General features: G+C 53.3%; 1 protein-coding gene across 2 annotated transcripts in view; it reads left to right on the top strand.

Moving 5' to 3' along the window:
- Window positions 1-15259, top strand: part of SDK2 (sidekick cell adhesion molecule 2) — a 264093-nt gene that overhangs the window by 143951 nt on the left and 104883 nt on the right. For both annotated transcript variants that reach the window (XM_027080548.1, XM_027080547.1), the window contains exon 3: window positions 13196-13302. In XM_027080548.1, coding sequence (XP_026936349.1) covers window positions 13196-13302 — 107 coding nt within the window. The remainder of the gene's footprint in view (window positions 1-13195; window positions 13303-15259) is intronic.

The following is a 15259-nucleotide window of genomic DNA, read 5'->3' as shown; positions in this document are numbered from 1 at the left end:
TGTCCTCCCACTCCACAGCCTAGACCAAGTCCAGTTCGTCGTCCACCCTGTAATCGGAGCAGAGTTTGTAAGGAGTAAATCTGCTTCCTTTACTCCAAGGGTTGGCAAACCCTCTTCTGTAAAGGGCCACATACTGACTGTGTGAGGCTTTGCGGTCTCGTAGGGTCCTTTGCAGCTTTTCAACTCCATGGTCGTATTGCAGAAGCAGCCACAGTCAGTTCGTCCACGATGAGCGTGGCTGGGTTTCAATTAAAGCTTTACTTACGGACTCTGAAATTTGAATCTCATATCATTGTCACCTGTCATGCAACAGGACGCTCCTTTTGATTTCGTTCAACTATTTAAAAATATAAAAACTATTCTTAGTATGCCTGCCGTACAACAGGCGATGGGATGTGGATTTGGCCCGTGGGCTGTAGTTGGCCAACCTCTGTTTTACACCCCTGCTTAACACCCTCAGCAAATTCCTACTGTCCTTCGGAGAAAAGCCCCAAATCCTCACGGTCCCAGGAATCTCTCTCTCTCTCTCTCTGATATCTACTCGTCGTGCCTGGCACCCCTCACCCAGGCTTGCCTTCCCCCTATATGTCTTGCCTTGGACAGGACCACCTCCCAAAAGCCTTTCTGCCTTCCACTCCCCACAGCCTCCACCAGCCCTCCTCCTGTCCCCCAGAACAGATGTTGAAGTCCAAACCCCCAGGACCTCAGAACATGACCATATCTGGAAATGGGCTCATTGCAGGTGTAATTAGTTAAGATGACATCATACTGCAGTGGTGTCCTTATAAGAGGAGAGACACAGAGAGGAGATGGTATGTGGAGACGGAGACACAGCGGAGGAGCCCACGTAAAGACAGAGGCAGAGATGGGAGTGATGCGGCCACACGCCGAGGAGCTCCTGGAGCCTCCAGAAGCTGGAAGAGGCGTGGAAGGCTCCTTCTCTAGAGCGTTCAGAGGGAGCGTGGCCCTGCCGCCACCTGGATTTCAGGCTTCTGGCCCCCAGAACTGTGAGAGAAGAAATGTCTGAGGTTTTAAGATGCCCAGTGTGTGGCACTTGGCTCTGGAAAACTCATGCAGATGGTAACACAGGCTTTAAAGCTGGGATTACGGGAAGGACCTTGTGACGGGGAAATGACCTGAGTTACCCTGTGGGCCCAATGGGATCCTAAGGGTCCTTCTGAGAGGGAGGCAGCAGAGTCAGAGTGAGGGAGGGAGATGTGAGGAGAACAGCAGAGGCTGGAGTGAAGCGGGCCCAGGAGCCACAAGGAAGGCAGGTTGCCTCCTGGAGCTGGGAAGGGCAAGGAAAAGGTCCCTCCCCTAAAGGCTCCAAAAGGAACGCACCCCCGCCTCGATGTCAGGACTCCTGAGCTCCGGGACTGTAAGAGAATCCTTTGTATTGTTTTAAGTCACAGAGTTTGTCATTATTTGTTACAGCAGCTGTAGGAAACTCATACAGCCAGGTCTCCTCCAGGTTGGGGACGGAGCCAGGGCCAGGAAAAGTCACTTAGACGGTGTGGGGGAGGGGTCAGTAGGTGGGGGATGAGGACAGATGCACCCCCAGATGCCCCAGTGCCCCCCAAACAAGCTGGGCCTCTCACAGCAGGGACCCCAGCTACAGTGGAGGTTAAAGCCTCCTTGGCCTCTGCACCTGGGCAGGTGTGATTAAGAGGCTGCTCTCTCGCCCACTCCCCCTGGGGCTAAGAGGTCATTAAAAGCAGCATGTCCCGTGGACACCCAGACACACGGCAGGCTGGGGCGAGCGGGCAGTAAGCAAAGCCATTCGGCCACAAAGCACAGGCAACTTGCTTCCATGAGGCCGGCCTTCCATGCAGGCTCTTTATTGCCTTGCTTTAATTTGCTTTCTTTCTGATGGCTTGAAAAGGGATCACGTGGAATTTCAGCCAGGTGCCAGGAGCCTGGACACAGCGGCCCTGTGGGCCCTGAAGCCTGGAGAGCAGATGGAAGGGCTTCCCCCCGCCCTGCCCCCCAGAGGTGGAGAAAGCAGGGAGCAGTGGGGAAGTTTCTAGAGCATCATTGAGAGCAAAGTGAGAGGTGACACGTCCACCCTCACCCTTCTGTCCGTCTTTTTATTTTCTTTATGATTTTTGTAAAATAACCTCAAACTCAGGCTTTCTTCCTTCCCAGTCATTTTTTTAAAAAAATCCAAACAGGCACCTCTGTAAGTTTTAACTCATTGCGCCCTGGACAAGTGTTGCCTTCTCTGTCTCTTCATCCCTCTCTGCTCCCCGTGATAAAATGTGATGTCCCGTGTCACTTGCCACTTTGCAAAATGATCCCCAGACCTCACCACCCTGGCCTCTCAGGCAGCAGGCGAATCTCTCCGAGGGGCGCTCCTGGGTCAGGTCAAGGTCTGGGCAGCGCCCATGAGGCATCTGTTTCTGGGGTGTGAAGAGAGAGCTCTGCTGAGCCCCCGGACAGGCCAGGGGGGGGTGTGGGGCGGGGACATGTTTGGGGTCGGATGGGCCTGCAATTGAATCTCGAGTTGCTGCCCTCAAGCTGGGTGACCTCAGGCAACTTGCTCAACCTTTCTGAGCCCTGGTCCCCGGCTACTATGGGATAGGAGTCCCTCCCCCAGCCCTCTGCCTCGGTAAATGTGGGAATGAACCAGACAACGGCTGTCAAGTATATGCTCAGAACCCGATGCTGCTGTGACTGTTGTTATCAGAGGGAGGAACCCTGCTTACTCCCCAGCAGCGGCAGTCCGCCTACCCCCCCGCCCGTGCAGAGGGGCCCTTTCAGGGCCCTCAGCTTCCTCCCAGGCCTCCCCCTCCCTGTCTTCTCACCCAAGGTCTGTTGGGATCTCCCGGCTGATGGAAATCCTTAGTGAAGTCCTTTTCCTTGTTCACTGAAGGCAGTTAGCCGGCCAGAGGTCACAGGGCGGACAGACACCCTCCTCCACCCCCAATCTGAGCCAGGGCCGTCTGGGTATCAGTGGTCGTCCGTCTCATTGACTATGGGGCCCCGGAATCAGTCGGAGCCTCGTGGCTTTCCCAGCTGAGCGGGGAGCACAGGGGCAGCAGGGAGGGGAGGCCCTGCATCATCTCTACTCCTGAAACGAACCGTCCATCAGAAGGTGGCCGTCCAAGCCCGCAGGCTGTGTCTCACCTGAGCAGCCGCCCTCAGGCAGTGCTGCGTCCAGCTCAGCTCAGCCCCAGCCCTCCGGTGGTCCGCAGAGAATGGACCACATCCGTCCTCATCCCCCACCCACTGAGCCCTCCCGCACTGTCACAGAGACTTTTCCTGGGTCCCCCTCCATCCCCCACCTGGAGGAGACCTGCCACTGTAAAAAGTAACTGCAAACTTTGTGACTTAACGTAGATGAGTTCTCTTACAGTTCTCAAGCTCAGAGGTCCTAAGAGTAAGGTGTCAGCAGGGCTGCGTTCCTTCTGGAAGCTCGTACCGCCACGATCGCTGCCTCTGAAGGCTCTGAGGAGATGCAGTCCATGCCTCTCTTCCAGCATCTGGTGTTGCAGTGATCCTGGCGTCCTTGGCTTGTGGTTGCATCCCTCCAATCTCTGCCTCTGTCACCGCATGGCCTTCTCCCTGTGTGTCTGTGTCTCTTCTTATAAGGACACCATTCATATTGGATCAAGGCCCACCCTCCTGACCTCATCTGAACTTGATCACATCTGCTAAGACCCTATTTCTAAATAAGGTAACATTCGCAGGTATTAGGGGTTAGACTTCAGCACGTCTTCTGGGGGTACCCAATTCAACCGTCATACCCTGTAAGGTAAAATATTCCCAGGCTTTGGGAAGTAGGATGTGGACACCTTTCGGGGGCAGGATCTGGCCTTCAGTACCGGCTGTTTCATTCACTCCTCCAGAGGGTGTTCACTGAAGCACGTGTTATTCTAGGAATGATACTCAAGGAGCGTGATGCCAATACACGAGACCTGGCCTCAGGGACACACATACAAGTACATAGAACATTAAATCGTGACACGTGCACCAGGTCTGGCAGGGGCAACCCTGGGGTAGCCCAGAGGAGATTCAGGAAGGCTTCCTGGACCCAACACGCGAGCTGAAACCAGAGATGTTCCCTGCGGGCTGAGGAGAGGCACGTGGAGAGGTGACAGTGGCTTGTTTTCATTAGAAACTGCTGGGAGTTTGGTAGAGTCGGGGCCAAAGGGGAGCTTTGTACTCCCTGGGGGCGGGGTCTCTACGAGCCTGATGCCCGGCTGTCCCCTGGATGCTGCAGCTGCTGCCGACCCCTGCGCGTGTGAGCAGGGCCTGTGCCCCCTGCGCCTCTGCTCGTCCCCTGCACTGTGGCCGGGGGGACCCAGCGCTCCAAAAGTTCCCACCACCCCTGTCCACCGGTGAGGGGGTGAGTTGAGGCAGAAAGGAGGGGTGCGTGGACCCGCATCTTGGACCCAGCATCACTTTATGCCCCGTGTTCTGTCATCAGAGGCAGGGGCTCCTCCCCCTTCCGTCCACTGCGGTACAGCCCTCCACCCACCCTGCAGCCTCCCAGGGGCGGGGGGCACCCAGCGTGCCCAAGCGCCGCACCCCGCCGCCGGCTTCCAAGGACCTCCTCCTTCTTGACTACACAAATGTCTGCACGCTGTGTGGGGAAGAGCCCAGGGCGCCCCCTGCCTTCCCAGGACTCTGAGGACGGTCTTACCTGTCCTGGGCCTCACCTGCCACCTCGCCAGCTCCCGCTCTGCTTCTGGGCGCCCCCCAGGACCCCCTCCTCCAGCGGGAGCATGGCGGCTCCCTTCCAACCCCAAAGCCCCGTTAGCAGAAGCCAGTTGTGTGTGGAAAGGACTCTGACTGAAGGTGTGGGAGGGGACTTACAACCCAGGATGGAAACGGCTTAAAAGAGAACAGACATCTGGGTTCCTGAATTGCCCTGCCAGCCCCCCAGGGGGACCTGCGGTCCTCAGGCCCCATCTACTCCCTGTGCAGGGCGGTGGGCCCTTCCCCTCTCTCTCCTCTCTGTCTCTCTCCCTCTCTGTCTGTTTCTCTGTCTCCCCTTTCTGTCTCTGTGTGTCTCTCTGTCTCTGTCTCTCCCTCCCTCCCTCCATTCCTTTCTTTCTCTCTCCCCTCTGCCACCCCCATGAGTTCAGGATCCTCAGTGCTGCTGACAACGGAAGACTCGGCACTCCGGGGACCATCACACACAACAGTTTAGCTCCGGTCCTGGGCCCTCTCAGACCTGACCACCTTCCAAAGCCAAAAGTCCCGCTAAAGAGTTACCCCGAGCAGCCAAGCCCCTCCCCTGGGTCTCCGCTGTCACTAGGTTGTTACTCTTAACAATGGCGTCCTCTTGAACAGGCCCTAGACTAAATTCTCAGAAACAACCCTCTTCCCTCTGTCATCCACGGTCTGTCTGTGTGTGAGGGGGAGAGTGTAGCTTGTCAAAACGACCCTTCTTCAAGGAGAGACCCCAAGCTATCAGGTATGTGTCTTCTCTTTGTGTGGACTGTCCAGGCTACTAGGTACTTATTAGCTGTGTGACCTGAGGCAAGTTACTTGATCACTCTGAGTCCCAGTGTTCTCATCTATAAACTGAGGTTTCTGTTAGCATGAGTCTCCTACAGTATTGTGAGATTAACTGAGTGGATGCATGTTAAAGCCCTCAGAACAGGGACATTTCTTACACTACTAATAATTATGTTAATTATGTAATGGTACGTTATTATTATTATTACCTGGTACATGTACTTTCCCCTTTAAATCACCCTGGACAGAGTTTTGTCTTCCTTCCTGAAGAATCTCTGCAAAAGCAAATCCACAGGATGGGGTGCACGTCCAGCCTGCCAGCACCTCGGTGGCCTGTTCGTGGGGCAGCTGTCCCCCTGATGCAGGCAGAGGCACATCTGAAGACACACACACGGGCACAAACACGTCCTGGAGTTGGTGCCTCGCCATCGCCTGAAAGCCCGTGGGAAGAGGGGAGGAGGCCGGGGCCCCCTGCACTCAGCTGCCCAGCCGTCCGCGGGGACACCTACGGCAGAGCTTGTGGGCGGTCCTGCTGCCCCCACTCCCCGAGCACAGGTCACTGAGGAGCGGAGGCCCGGTGGGTGGGTGGCAGAGGGCTCATGCCTCAGCCATAGAGCCCAGGGAGGGGGCCTGGCTGCAGAAGCTGTGTTCCCCCCAGCCCTCAGAGCCGCCCCTCCCCCATGCAGGGCCTTTGGAGAGAAAAGCCAGGGGGCCACTATTTCAGAAATCTGTGTCCTGAGGGCCACCTAGACCCTAGAAGGTGAGGCTTGGGTGGGAGGGTACCTGCCTGGCAGTGGCTGTCGCTCTCCTGGGTGCATCTAAATGAGTGTCTGCGGCCCGTGGCCTCCGTGTGAGGGCAAAAGTGGGGAGGGGCCTGGAACTGGGCTGGGTGCACCTGGGTGACCTCGGATGGGCATGGCCAGGGACGTGTGTTCACCTGGGCGTGTTGCCCTTGTGCACAGGTGTGACTGTGTTTGCAGGAGTGAATGAGTGTGTGTTCATGTGGGTTGTTGTGTGCACACGTGTATGCAGGAGTGCGCATACGTGGCTTGTAGGAGTGTACACGTGTGCATGTGCATACCCAAGTGTGTGCCTTGCGTGAGTGCGTGCACGCGGGTGAGTGTGTACGTGTGCATGCGTATACATGAGCACATTGGTGTGACGAGTACACACGTGTGTGTGTGTAAGTTTGTGGGTATGGGTTGCACATGTATGCGTACACATACATGTGTGCATGAATGTGTGTGTGGGCTGTGTGTGCATGAATACGTGCATGTGTGTGCACAGGGGTGGGAGTACACACGTGTGCCCATGCGCACACGCACCCTTCCCTCTCAGTTCCCCCCTCACCATGAGCATCGCACGTGCATCTCTGGCATCTGACTCATTAACGAGGACGACACGAGGAGAGTGTGCCTGTTAGTTCTGGTGTCCGCATCATCTCCTGACAGCTTTGTGGAATTGAAATATCTTATTTAACGTGAGTAAGAATCATTTTAAATATCAACTGTGACACTCAAGGACTCGAACCAAAAAGGGCGTTGTGCGTTTCCTCGTACGCCGAAGATGCCACGTTTATTAGGCAGTTATTTTCTCCCCTGTGCGTCTTGTGTCTCTAAAACTCCAGTTATCTGTCCCGGCTCCTCCCGGCGTTGTTGTCATGCGCCCCCCACCCTGAGCCCAGCCCTTCATCTCGGAGGAGGGGACTGTGCCACCGGGGTCCCGCACGTTAAATCAGGGCCCCTGTGATGAGCAAAGCAGACAGTGTGGGTTCTTGTGTGTCTCTTGGCCCCCAAGGCTCTCTCTCCACCACCTGCTCCCTCTGACTGGGGGAAAGCCAAGCTTCTTCCATCCAGGAGATTCTTCACCTTATGAATTTACACTTCCTTGCGTTCACCTAAGAATTCTGAAAAGATACTCAAGAAACTAACAGTGGTTTCCTCCGTGTGTGTGTGTGTGTGTGTGTGTGCGTGTGTGCGTGTGTGTGTGTGTGTGTGTGTGTGTGTGTGTGTTGGGAGCTGGGAATGACCAGGCAGCTGTGGGACAGGGATGAAAGAGATTTGTACTGTGTACTTCTTCTTTTAGTCTTTGAATTTTGAGTTCCAGGAATATCTTTCCTATAATAAATCAGTAAATCAGCGGTCCTTTGCGGGGGATCTAGAGGCAGGTGAATCCAGGTGTTCCCATCTCCTGGAGCCACACCCCTGCGCCTGTTCTTCATTGGTTGGAGGACGAGATGGCAGGTCAGCCAGGACGAGGGTACAAACAGGTGACGGAGAGGTTAGGAGGTCAGGCTGGTGAAGAGAGTTTCCCTGGGACCAAGAGGCCAAGGGGGCAGCCCAGGAAGAAGGATGAGGAAACCGACGGGTGTGGCAGATCCTTCATGGGTGGCTGGGACGTGTCCACGGGGAAGCCGAAGAATTTGCCAGGGAATCTGTGGTCCCCTGATGCTTGGTTTGGAGCCCTTACCGGATCCTCACGCAGGTGGGAACAGGGTCCTGCTCGCCCCCTTCATCTTCCTCTCTGATCCTCCCGACCTCACCCCACTACCTTCCACTCCCCGCCAGTGACTCATATATTTGCTCCCTCGTGTGACAAGCATTTGTGCAGAACCTGCCGTGTGCCAGGACTTAAGTCCAGGACTTACAGCCCGGACATCCATTATAGAAACAACCTAAGTGTCCGTCAATAGATGAATGGATAAAGAAGATGTGGTGTATATATATGTGTATATATATATATATATATATATACACACACACACACACACACACACACACATATACACAATGGAATACTACTCAGCCATAAAAAAGAGTGAAATTTTGCCATTTGCAGCAACATGGATGGACTTGGAGTGCATTATACTAAGTAAAGTCAGAGAAAGACAAATACTGTATGACATCACTTATATGTGGAATCTAAAAAATAGTGAATATAACAAAACTAGTGAATATAACAAAAAAGAAACAGACTCACAGCTATAGAAAACAGTTGCCCGTGGTGGGGGGGGGAGGGTCAGTATAGGGGTAGAGAAGCGAGAGGTACAAACTATTAGGTGAGAAATAAGCTACAAGGATATATTGTACAACATGGGGGATATAGCCAATATTTTATAATAACTGTAAATGGAGTATAACCTTTAAAAATTGTGAATCACTATATTGTACACCTGTCATTTATATAATATGGTATATCCACTATACTTCAATTTTTTAAAAAGGTGGCCATTATTGTCCCCATTTTACAGATGAGAAGACTGAGGCTTGCAAGCTTCTATAACTTGACCAGGCCACATTCCTAAGAAAGTGCAGAAGCGAAAATCAAGCTTAATTTTCCCTACATCAGAAGCCTCAGCACACTCTCCAGTACCAGGCTCTGTCTTGGGCGATCACAAGTGCACCCTCCTGCACAGGGCATTTCAGCCATCCCCCTGCCTCTGGAAGGGACCTGGACAGGGCTGGGCTCATCCAGTTTTCTGCCAGGCCAGCAGCCACAGGTGGGTGGGACAGATAGAGCTGTAGGCTAAGTGCGTCCTGAGGGCCCAGGAGGGAGCACTGGGGGGGATACTGAGCTGTCACTGTCATTATCTCAGATGCTTGCATGCTCACAGCGCTGGCTGCGCTGGATTTGCAAACTGAGTTGCTGGCCAGCTGCCTCTTCCACCCGCCTGCGAGGCGATCTGGGTGGAGTGAAGCGGGTTTCCCTGGTAGGAAAGGCAGTGGGCAGAAGGGCTACTTTAGATAACAGTTGCCTACAAGCCAAAAATAGTGCTCCCAGGCAGGGAGGGGAACGCCAGAGACAGCCCGGGGAGGGGGGCTGCACCCTGCTCTCTGCCCGGCCAAGGATACTCAGACAAGGATGCCCACCTCCCCACAGTGGGGGCCGAGGGGAGGCCCAGAGCCAGGCCTCCTCTACTGACCTCAGGGTGGGGCAGACCTGCACCCGGCTGGCCTTCCTCGGGGCCCCAGATGGGGCCTGGGGCTTCCTGGCTGAAGCAAATGATCCAGAGCTTTCTGCAGAAATCAACTTTTATTAAAGTTGAAATTTCACCACACATCGCTGACATCAGCAAACAAACCCAGATCTAGCGAGTCCCTGGTGTCTTTTTTGTAACATATCCTGACGTTATATGCTCGAAGTGCATTTTTTAATTTTATTTTTAAAATAAAAACAACATATGCATACGATAAAGAACATTCTGATGGCGTAGAAAGACATAAAATCGAAAAGTAGACGTTTCCCTCCTTCTGCGTTCCTAATACCTCTCCCAAAAGGCAGATCACGTGTTTTGGAGTATCCATCCCGAAAACATTTTATGTCCATGCTAGAGGGTATATATGGTTATGCATGTGCAGATATATACAAATATGTACTATTCCAGTTTACCTGCATGGTATCATAACACACTGTTCTTTGACTTTTTTTTTTTTTTTTTTTGGCTCACAAACTCAAAATTCTTTTTATTGGGTCAATTTGCATGATCCTAAACATTAGACTAAGGGCTTGGTAGCCTGTATCAATAAACAACAACTTATCAAGTGATAAGAATACAGTATCTCTCGTGTCCCTAACACTCAGCTGTGACGCTATTTAGCTTATTTCTCGTGTTTTTAATTTCCATAAACATCGCCGTCTCCAGCTTCGACTTCCTTCCCATGCTTTGTGCATCTTGGAGACTGTCTCATCCCATACAGGTGTTCTTCGTTCGTTCTGTGGCTACGGCATCATGAGTCGATTCAATTCCATTTCTGATGGATGAGACAGAACAGTTTTGAGGGCTGCTTCTGGCTTTTGTTCGTTTGTCTCTGTTATTACAAGCAAAGCCACAGTGAACATCCTCATACTTGTTTTTTGTCACTTTTTTTTTTTTTGCGGTACGCGGGCCTCTCACTGTTGTGGCCTCTCCCGTTGCGGAGCACAGGCTCCGGACGCGCAGGCTCAGCGGCCATGGCTCACAGGCCCAGCCGCTCCGCGGCGTGTGGGATCTTCCCGGACTGGGGCATGAACCCGTGTCCCCTGCATCGGCAGGCGGACTCTCAACCACTGCGCCACCAGGGAAGCCCTTTTGTCACATTTTTGCAAGTACATCTGAAAGACCAGCTCCCTGGAGTACAGCCTCTGGGTCAAAAGACTGGAATATTCTTACTTTGATCGATTCTGCCCCAAAGGCTGGACCAATTTGCACTTTCATCGGCCGATCTGAGGTCAGCCTCCCTACCCCCTCACTCTTGCCATGGGTGTAATCATACAAGAAAATTTTTGGCAATCTGATATGTGCATATTGTCTTGTTTTTTCATTGGACTTTCTTTCACTGTGACAGAGGCCGAGCATCTTTTGTGTTTGGCCATAGCTGTTCATTTTCCTCTCCCTGATGCTTTTTAATAACATCTGATTCCATTTTCAAAGATAGAGAGCTTTTCCAGCCAATCTCTCCTTCCACCTTCCTCTTGGGTCACCCCATCACTTTTAAGACCCAAACAGTTTACCCAAAGCTGTCCCCCCCGCTCCCCCAGGGAGTGATGGGGCAGAGGCAAGAGAGCCTGTGATGGGCTTGAGGACAGAATAGAGGGAGAATAGGAAATTTGCCAGAGCTGGGTACCCGCTATCTCCCCATCATCACACCGTGCATAGTAACGAAGGACAGATAAGAGCTGCAGCCGGTGGCAGAGATAAGAGATTGGACAGCCAGAAGGTTCTGGATATTAATGCAGAGCCAGAGCAGGCTCGGCACACAGCCACCCGTGAGTCTGGGGCTCGTGCAGTCCCAGGATGGAAGGTGGGGCCCTTTGGGGTAGGATGTCCGTGTTGAACAGGTTAGCAGCTGGCCTTGGAGTCCGAAAGGTTCTTTGGGACCCTGGCCCTGCCTCTTACTGCCTGTGAGACCACAGGCCAATGATGTGATATTTCTGAACCTCAATTTCCTCACCTCTAAAATGGGGAGGGGGAGCTAATAAAAGTATTGCCTCCATAGCATTAGCAGGGAGATTAGGCGAAAGACTCCAATTCAGACCCACGACATTTTGCACGTGTCCACATCAAATGAGAAAAGGGAAGCTAGTGTCGTGGACGCGGCATAAAATTTCAGTTTAAAATGTGTTAAAATTGCTTTGATGCTGAGGTTACGTGTCTTTTTTTGTGATCTCAAAAGTGTCCTTTTTAGATAAAATACTGACCATTTCTGTTCCTTTTTCTCTCCATGCCTGTATCTTTTTTTAGTTTTATTGGTTGCTTGTTTCCCAGTTTGCTTTTTGGTCGATTGGTCTTAATGGTCTTACTTGGCCGTAAGTAAGACAATCTTATGTCTGGCCCCATTTTTTTAAGTGTTACTGGTCCATGATATCCAGTAGTCTGGGAACTGCTGTGTGAAATAAAGAAAGGAATGAAGGGAATTCCCTGGTGGTGCAGTGGTTAAGACTCAGCGCTTTCACTGCCAAGGGCCCAGGTTCGATCCCTGGTCAGAGAACTGAGATCCCACAAGCCATGTGGCACAGCCAAAAAGAAAAGAAAAGAAAAGAAATGAATGAAAAGTACTGAATACAGCGTCTGAAGCATGGGTGGTGCTCAGAAAATGGTAGTGGTTTCCTCATTCTGAGATGCTGATGGACACTGTCTAGAACTCACGTTAAAAGAAAACTTGGCAAATCCTACAAATGAGGTTGCTCTGTCCCAGGGTTGGCATAGCCTGGGAGCAGGTGGCAGTAAGCTAGTTCACCAAGTCAGCTGGCAAAACCTAGGACACCCAAGGACAGGGGAGGTTTCCTAGGCACAAGCCCCTGGATCCTCAGAGGTCCCTGCCGGGCCATTCACTGCCCGAGGATCAGAAAGGTGATCACGAGATGGGTGCTAGGGGAACTAGCCCCCTCCATACCAGAGAGCACCCATCATCTGCCGTGTCTCGCTGCCAGAAGTTCCTTGCACTGACCTGCCTGGGCTCCTCCTTTCCTCCCAGCCAGGTTAGCGCCCCACACACCTGCTCTCCCCCCGCCCTCCCCCCAACACCAGATCCTGCAGCACTCGGGCCAGTGACGTGCTCCCAAAGCAGGAGACACCCTAGAGCCTCCTTGGATTCACGCATTCTGGCCCCAGGGCCCACGCGGACAGAAAGCCAACCTGCCCTGCCCAGACGGCTTTGCCCTTTCCCTTCACAGAGCTTCAGTGGAGCTGTCTGCAACTCTAAGCATGGAATGATGCAAAGCGTTTGGGAAAACGTAAATTTCCCTGCCTCCATTTATTTATTTACTTATTTATTTATTTTAACATCTTTATTGGCGTATAATTGCTTTACAATGGTGTGTTAGTTTCTGCTTTGTAACAAACCTACATCTATTTAAGTTAACATTTATGGCGTGTCCCTGGTCCAGGCTAAAAAAAATGCCCCCACCTTTCTCAGTCATGCAGGTCACAGGCAGGGGAGGACAGTAGCCTCCAACAGACCCAAAACAGTCCTGGGAGGCCTGGTCATGGCCACAGTCAAGGGCTCAGGCACAGCACCTCCCGTCCTTGGGAAAGTGCAGGCTCCCTCCTGGGCAGCTGAGCAAAAGCCTTTGGGAGGGACCTCTTATTAATAAGGACCCTTCTGTGACCCCCATGGTAGAGCCAGGGGCTCCCTGGCACCTTTCATTATGGAAGAGGGTGATGTGGCGACCTCTGCCCTCTGACCCTGGTTTGACCTCTGCATCCCTGGAGCTGCCCGACTTGCTCACTGGCTGTCTCGTCTGCCCCCAGGTACATGATCACCAGCCTGGACCGCACCCACGCCGGCTTCTACCGCTGCATCGTGCGTAACCGGATGGGCGCTCTGCTGCAGCGGCAAACCGAGGTCCAGGTGGCCTGTGAGTACAACGCGGACTTGGGGCGGGTGGGGGAGGCCCTGAAGCGGGAGACGATCTGCAGAGTCGTCCCCCATCGGCCACACGCTGGGCAGAGCCAAGTCCCAGCTGTGGCTTTCCACGCTCACTGGGTGCTAATGGTGGCCCTTCCCGCCATCTGGGAACCGAGGCCCAGAGAGGTGGCAAGAGCTCTCATGGCCACACGGCTGACACGTGACACACATCTGCTGGCTCTGAGTCCAGCACTCTCTGGATGGGACCAGCTGCTTCTGCTTTGAAAAGGAGGCCCTGTCACCTGCTTCAAGGGACTCCTCTGGGTTTGGCCGCCAACTTGGGGGATCTTCGTAATGGCAGACTTCCCGGGGCCCCCCCCATGACCTTAACTTTTCCATCCTCCAGCTTACTCAGCCCTGGAGCAGTAACAGCTTGGGGGAGCTTGCTACTTGGACAGAAGTGAGGGAGAGAAATCGAGAAGAAAACCTCAAGTGAGGGCAAAGAGTGTTTATAATAATTATGGAAAACAACCGTAATCAGAAGTGGAGGACTGATTGTCCCATAAATCAGCACTAAAGGCAACTCAGCTCACTCAGAGGAGTGGAAAAGCCCCGAATTAAAATGATGGATCAGGGCCGCTGGCAGCCAGCTGGAGGGCTCCCACAGAGCTCCGTTTAGCCGGCGCCCAGAGTCCAGCGGTGCAGGGGTAGTCGTGGGTCAGCCTGCAGAGAGACTGCTCATGCGTGTGTCTGTGTGCACTCCAGGGTGGGTGTGGGTTCAGGCATGTGTTTGTGCAAATGTGTGTGTCTGGATTGGTCGGCGTCTTTGTTCACCTGTGTGCACGTGAGAACGTGTGTGTGTATGCCGTTGAAAATACCTTTCAGGACACCAATCAGTCCAGGCTGTCGGGGGAAGCAGGCGACTGTCTGTTCCAAAGCCTTCGCTCACAGGAGACAATAGAACTTTCTGGAGTTGAAAGCCGCAGAGATGGCATGAGTCTCCCCTGGGCTGGCTCCGCCGATCAGAAAGAGAAAGGGAGAGAAGCAGCGTCTGTGTGGCTGAGATGTTTCTTTCCTTGGCTGTGGTAGGGACCCAGGACCCAGGACTCAGCCCCCTGACCCCTCTCCCACCATCAGCATCTTTCTTTTCACATGAAGATGCTCCCTGGAAGCCGGATCCTGTCCCCAGACCCGAAGGTACCCTCCTGCCCCCAAGCAGAGGGATGGGTTGTGACCAGGCCCATGTGCAGAGCAAGCGAGCCTGTGCACTGATGGAGGGCAGAGGCCTTTGTGAAGGACTCAGGTGTCCCTGGTATTCCCTGCACGTGGCAGAGAAGGGCTCAGACCGACCTGGGGGTGAAAAGCAGATGGCAGAGACTCGAGCTAGCCAACACCCTAACTGTCTGCCCAGTCACAGACCCTCGAGGTGGGGTCCCCCCCCAACGTACACACACACACACACACACACACACACACACACACACACACACACACACACACACACACACACACTATGGGCTCTCTGGGTCCTGAGGGTCCTGGACCACTCCAGGTGATGCTGGCCGGAATGACCCCAGGTAGCGGTGACATGCAGGGGGCCTGACCCAAACCCATGAGGGAGCCTGGGACTCTGCAGTGCTGAGATCCAGTCAGTGTTGGCAGGCTGTGGGGTGCCCATCACCATGACTGGCAGCACAGTTAATGAAGCGGTTAGGGTTTCGTGTTGGACGGACCACATTCGAATCCTAACTCTGCCCTCAGTCACTGTGTGGCTCCAGGGAAGTGACTGACCCTCTCTGAGCCTCACCCAGCTCAGGTTCCTCATCTGTAATGTGCATCTAGTGCTACCTCCCCCTAGGCTTTGCCCTTCCTTGAGCTCGTATCCACCAATGCACCTAGCCAGTGCCTACAGATAACACACTTTGATTCAGTGAGAGTAAATGCTACAATGAATATTCTATATTATC

The sequence above is a fragment of the Aethalodelphis obliquidens genome, unplaced genomic scaffold (assembly GCF_003676395.1).
Source record: "Aethalodelphis obliquidens isolate GAN/ISIS:26980383/991018 unplaced genomic scaffold, ASM367639v1 scaffold44, whole genome shotgun sequence".
In the NCBI taxonomy this organism is placed as follows: Eukaryota; Metazoa; Chordata; class Mammalia; order Artiodactyla; family Delphinidae; genus Aethalodelphis; species Aethalodelphis obliquidens.
The sequence above is the reverse complement of the archived record's forward strand: the minus strand, read 5'-3'. Positions and strand labels throughout refer to the sequence as shown.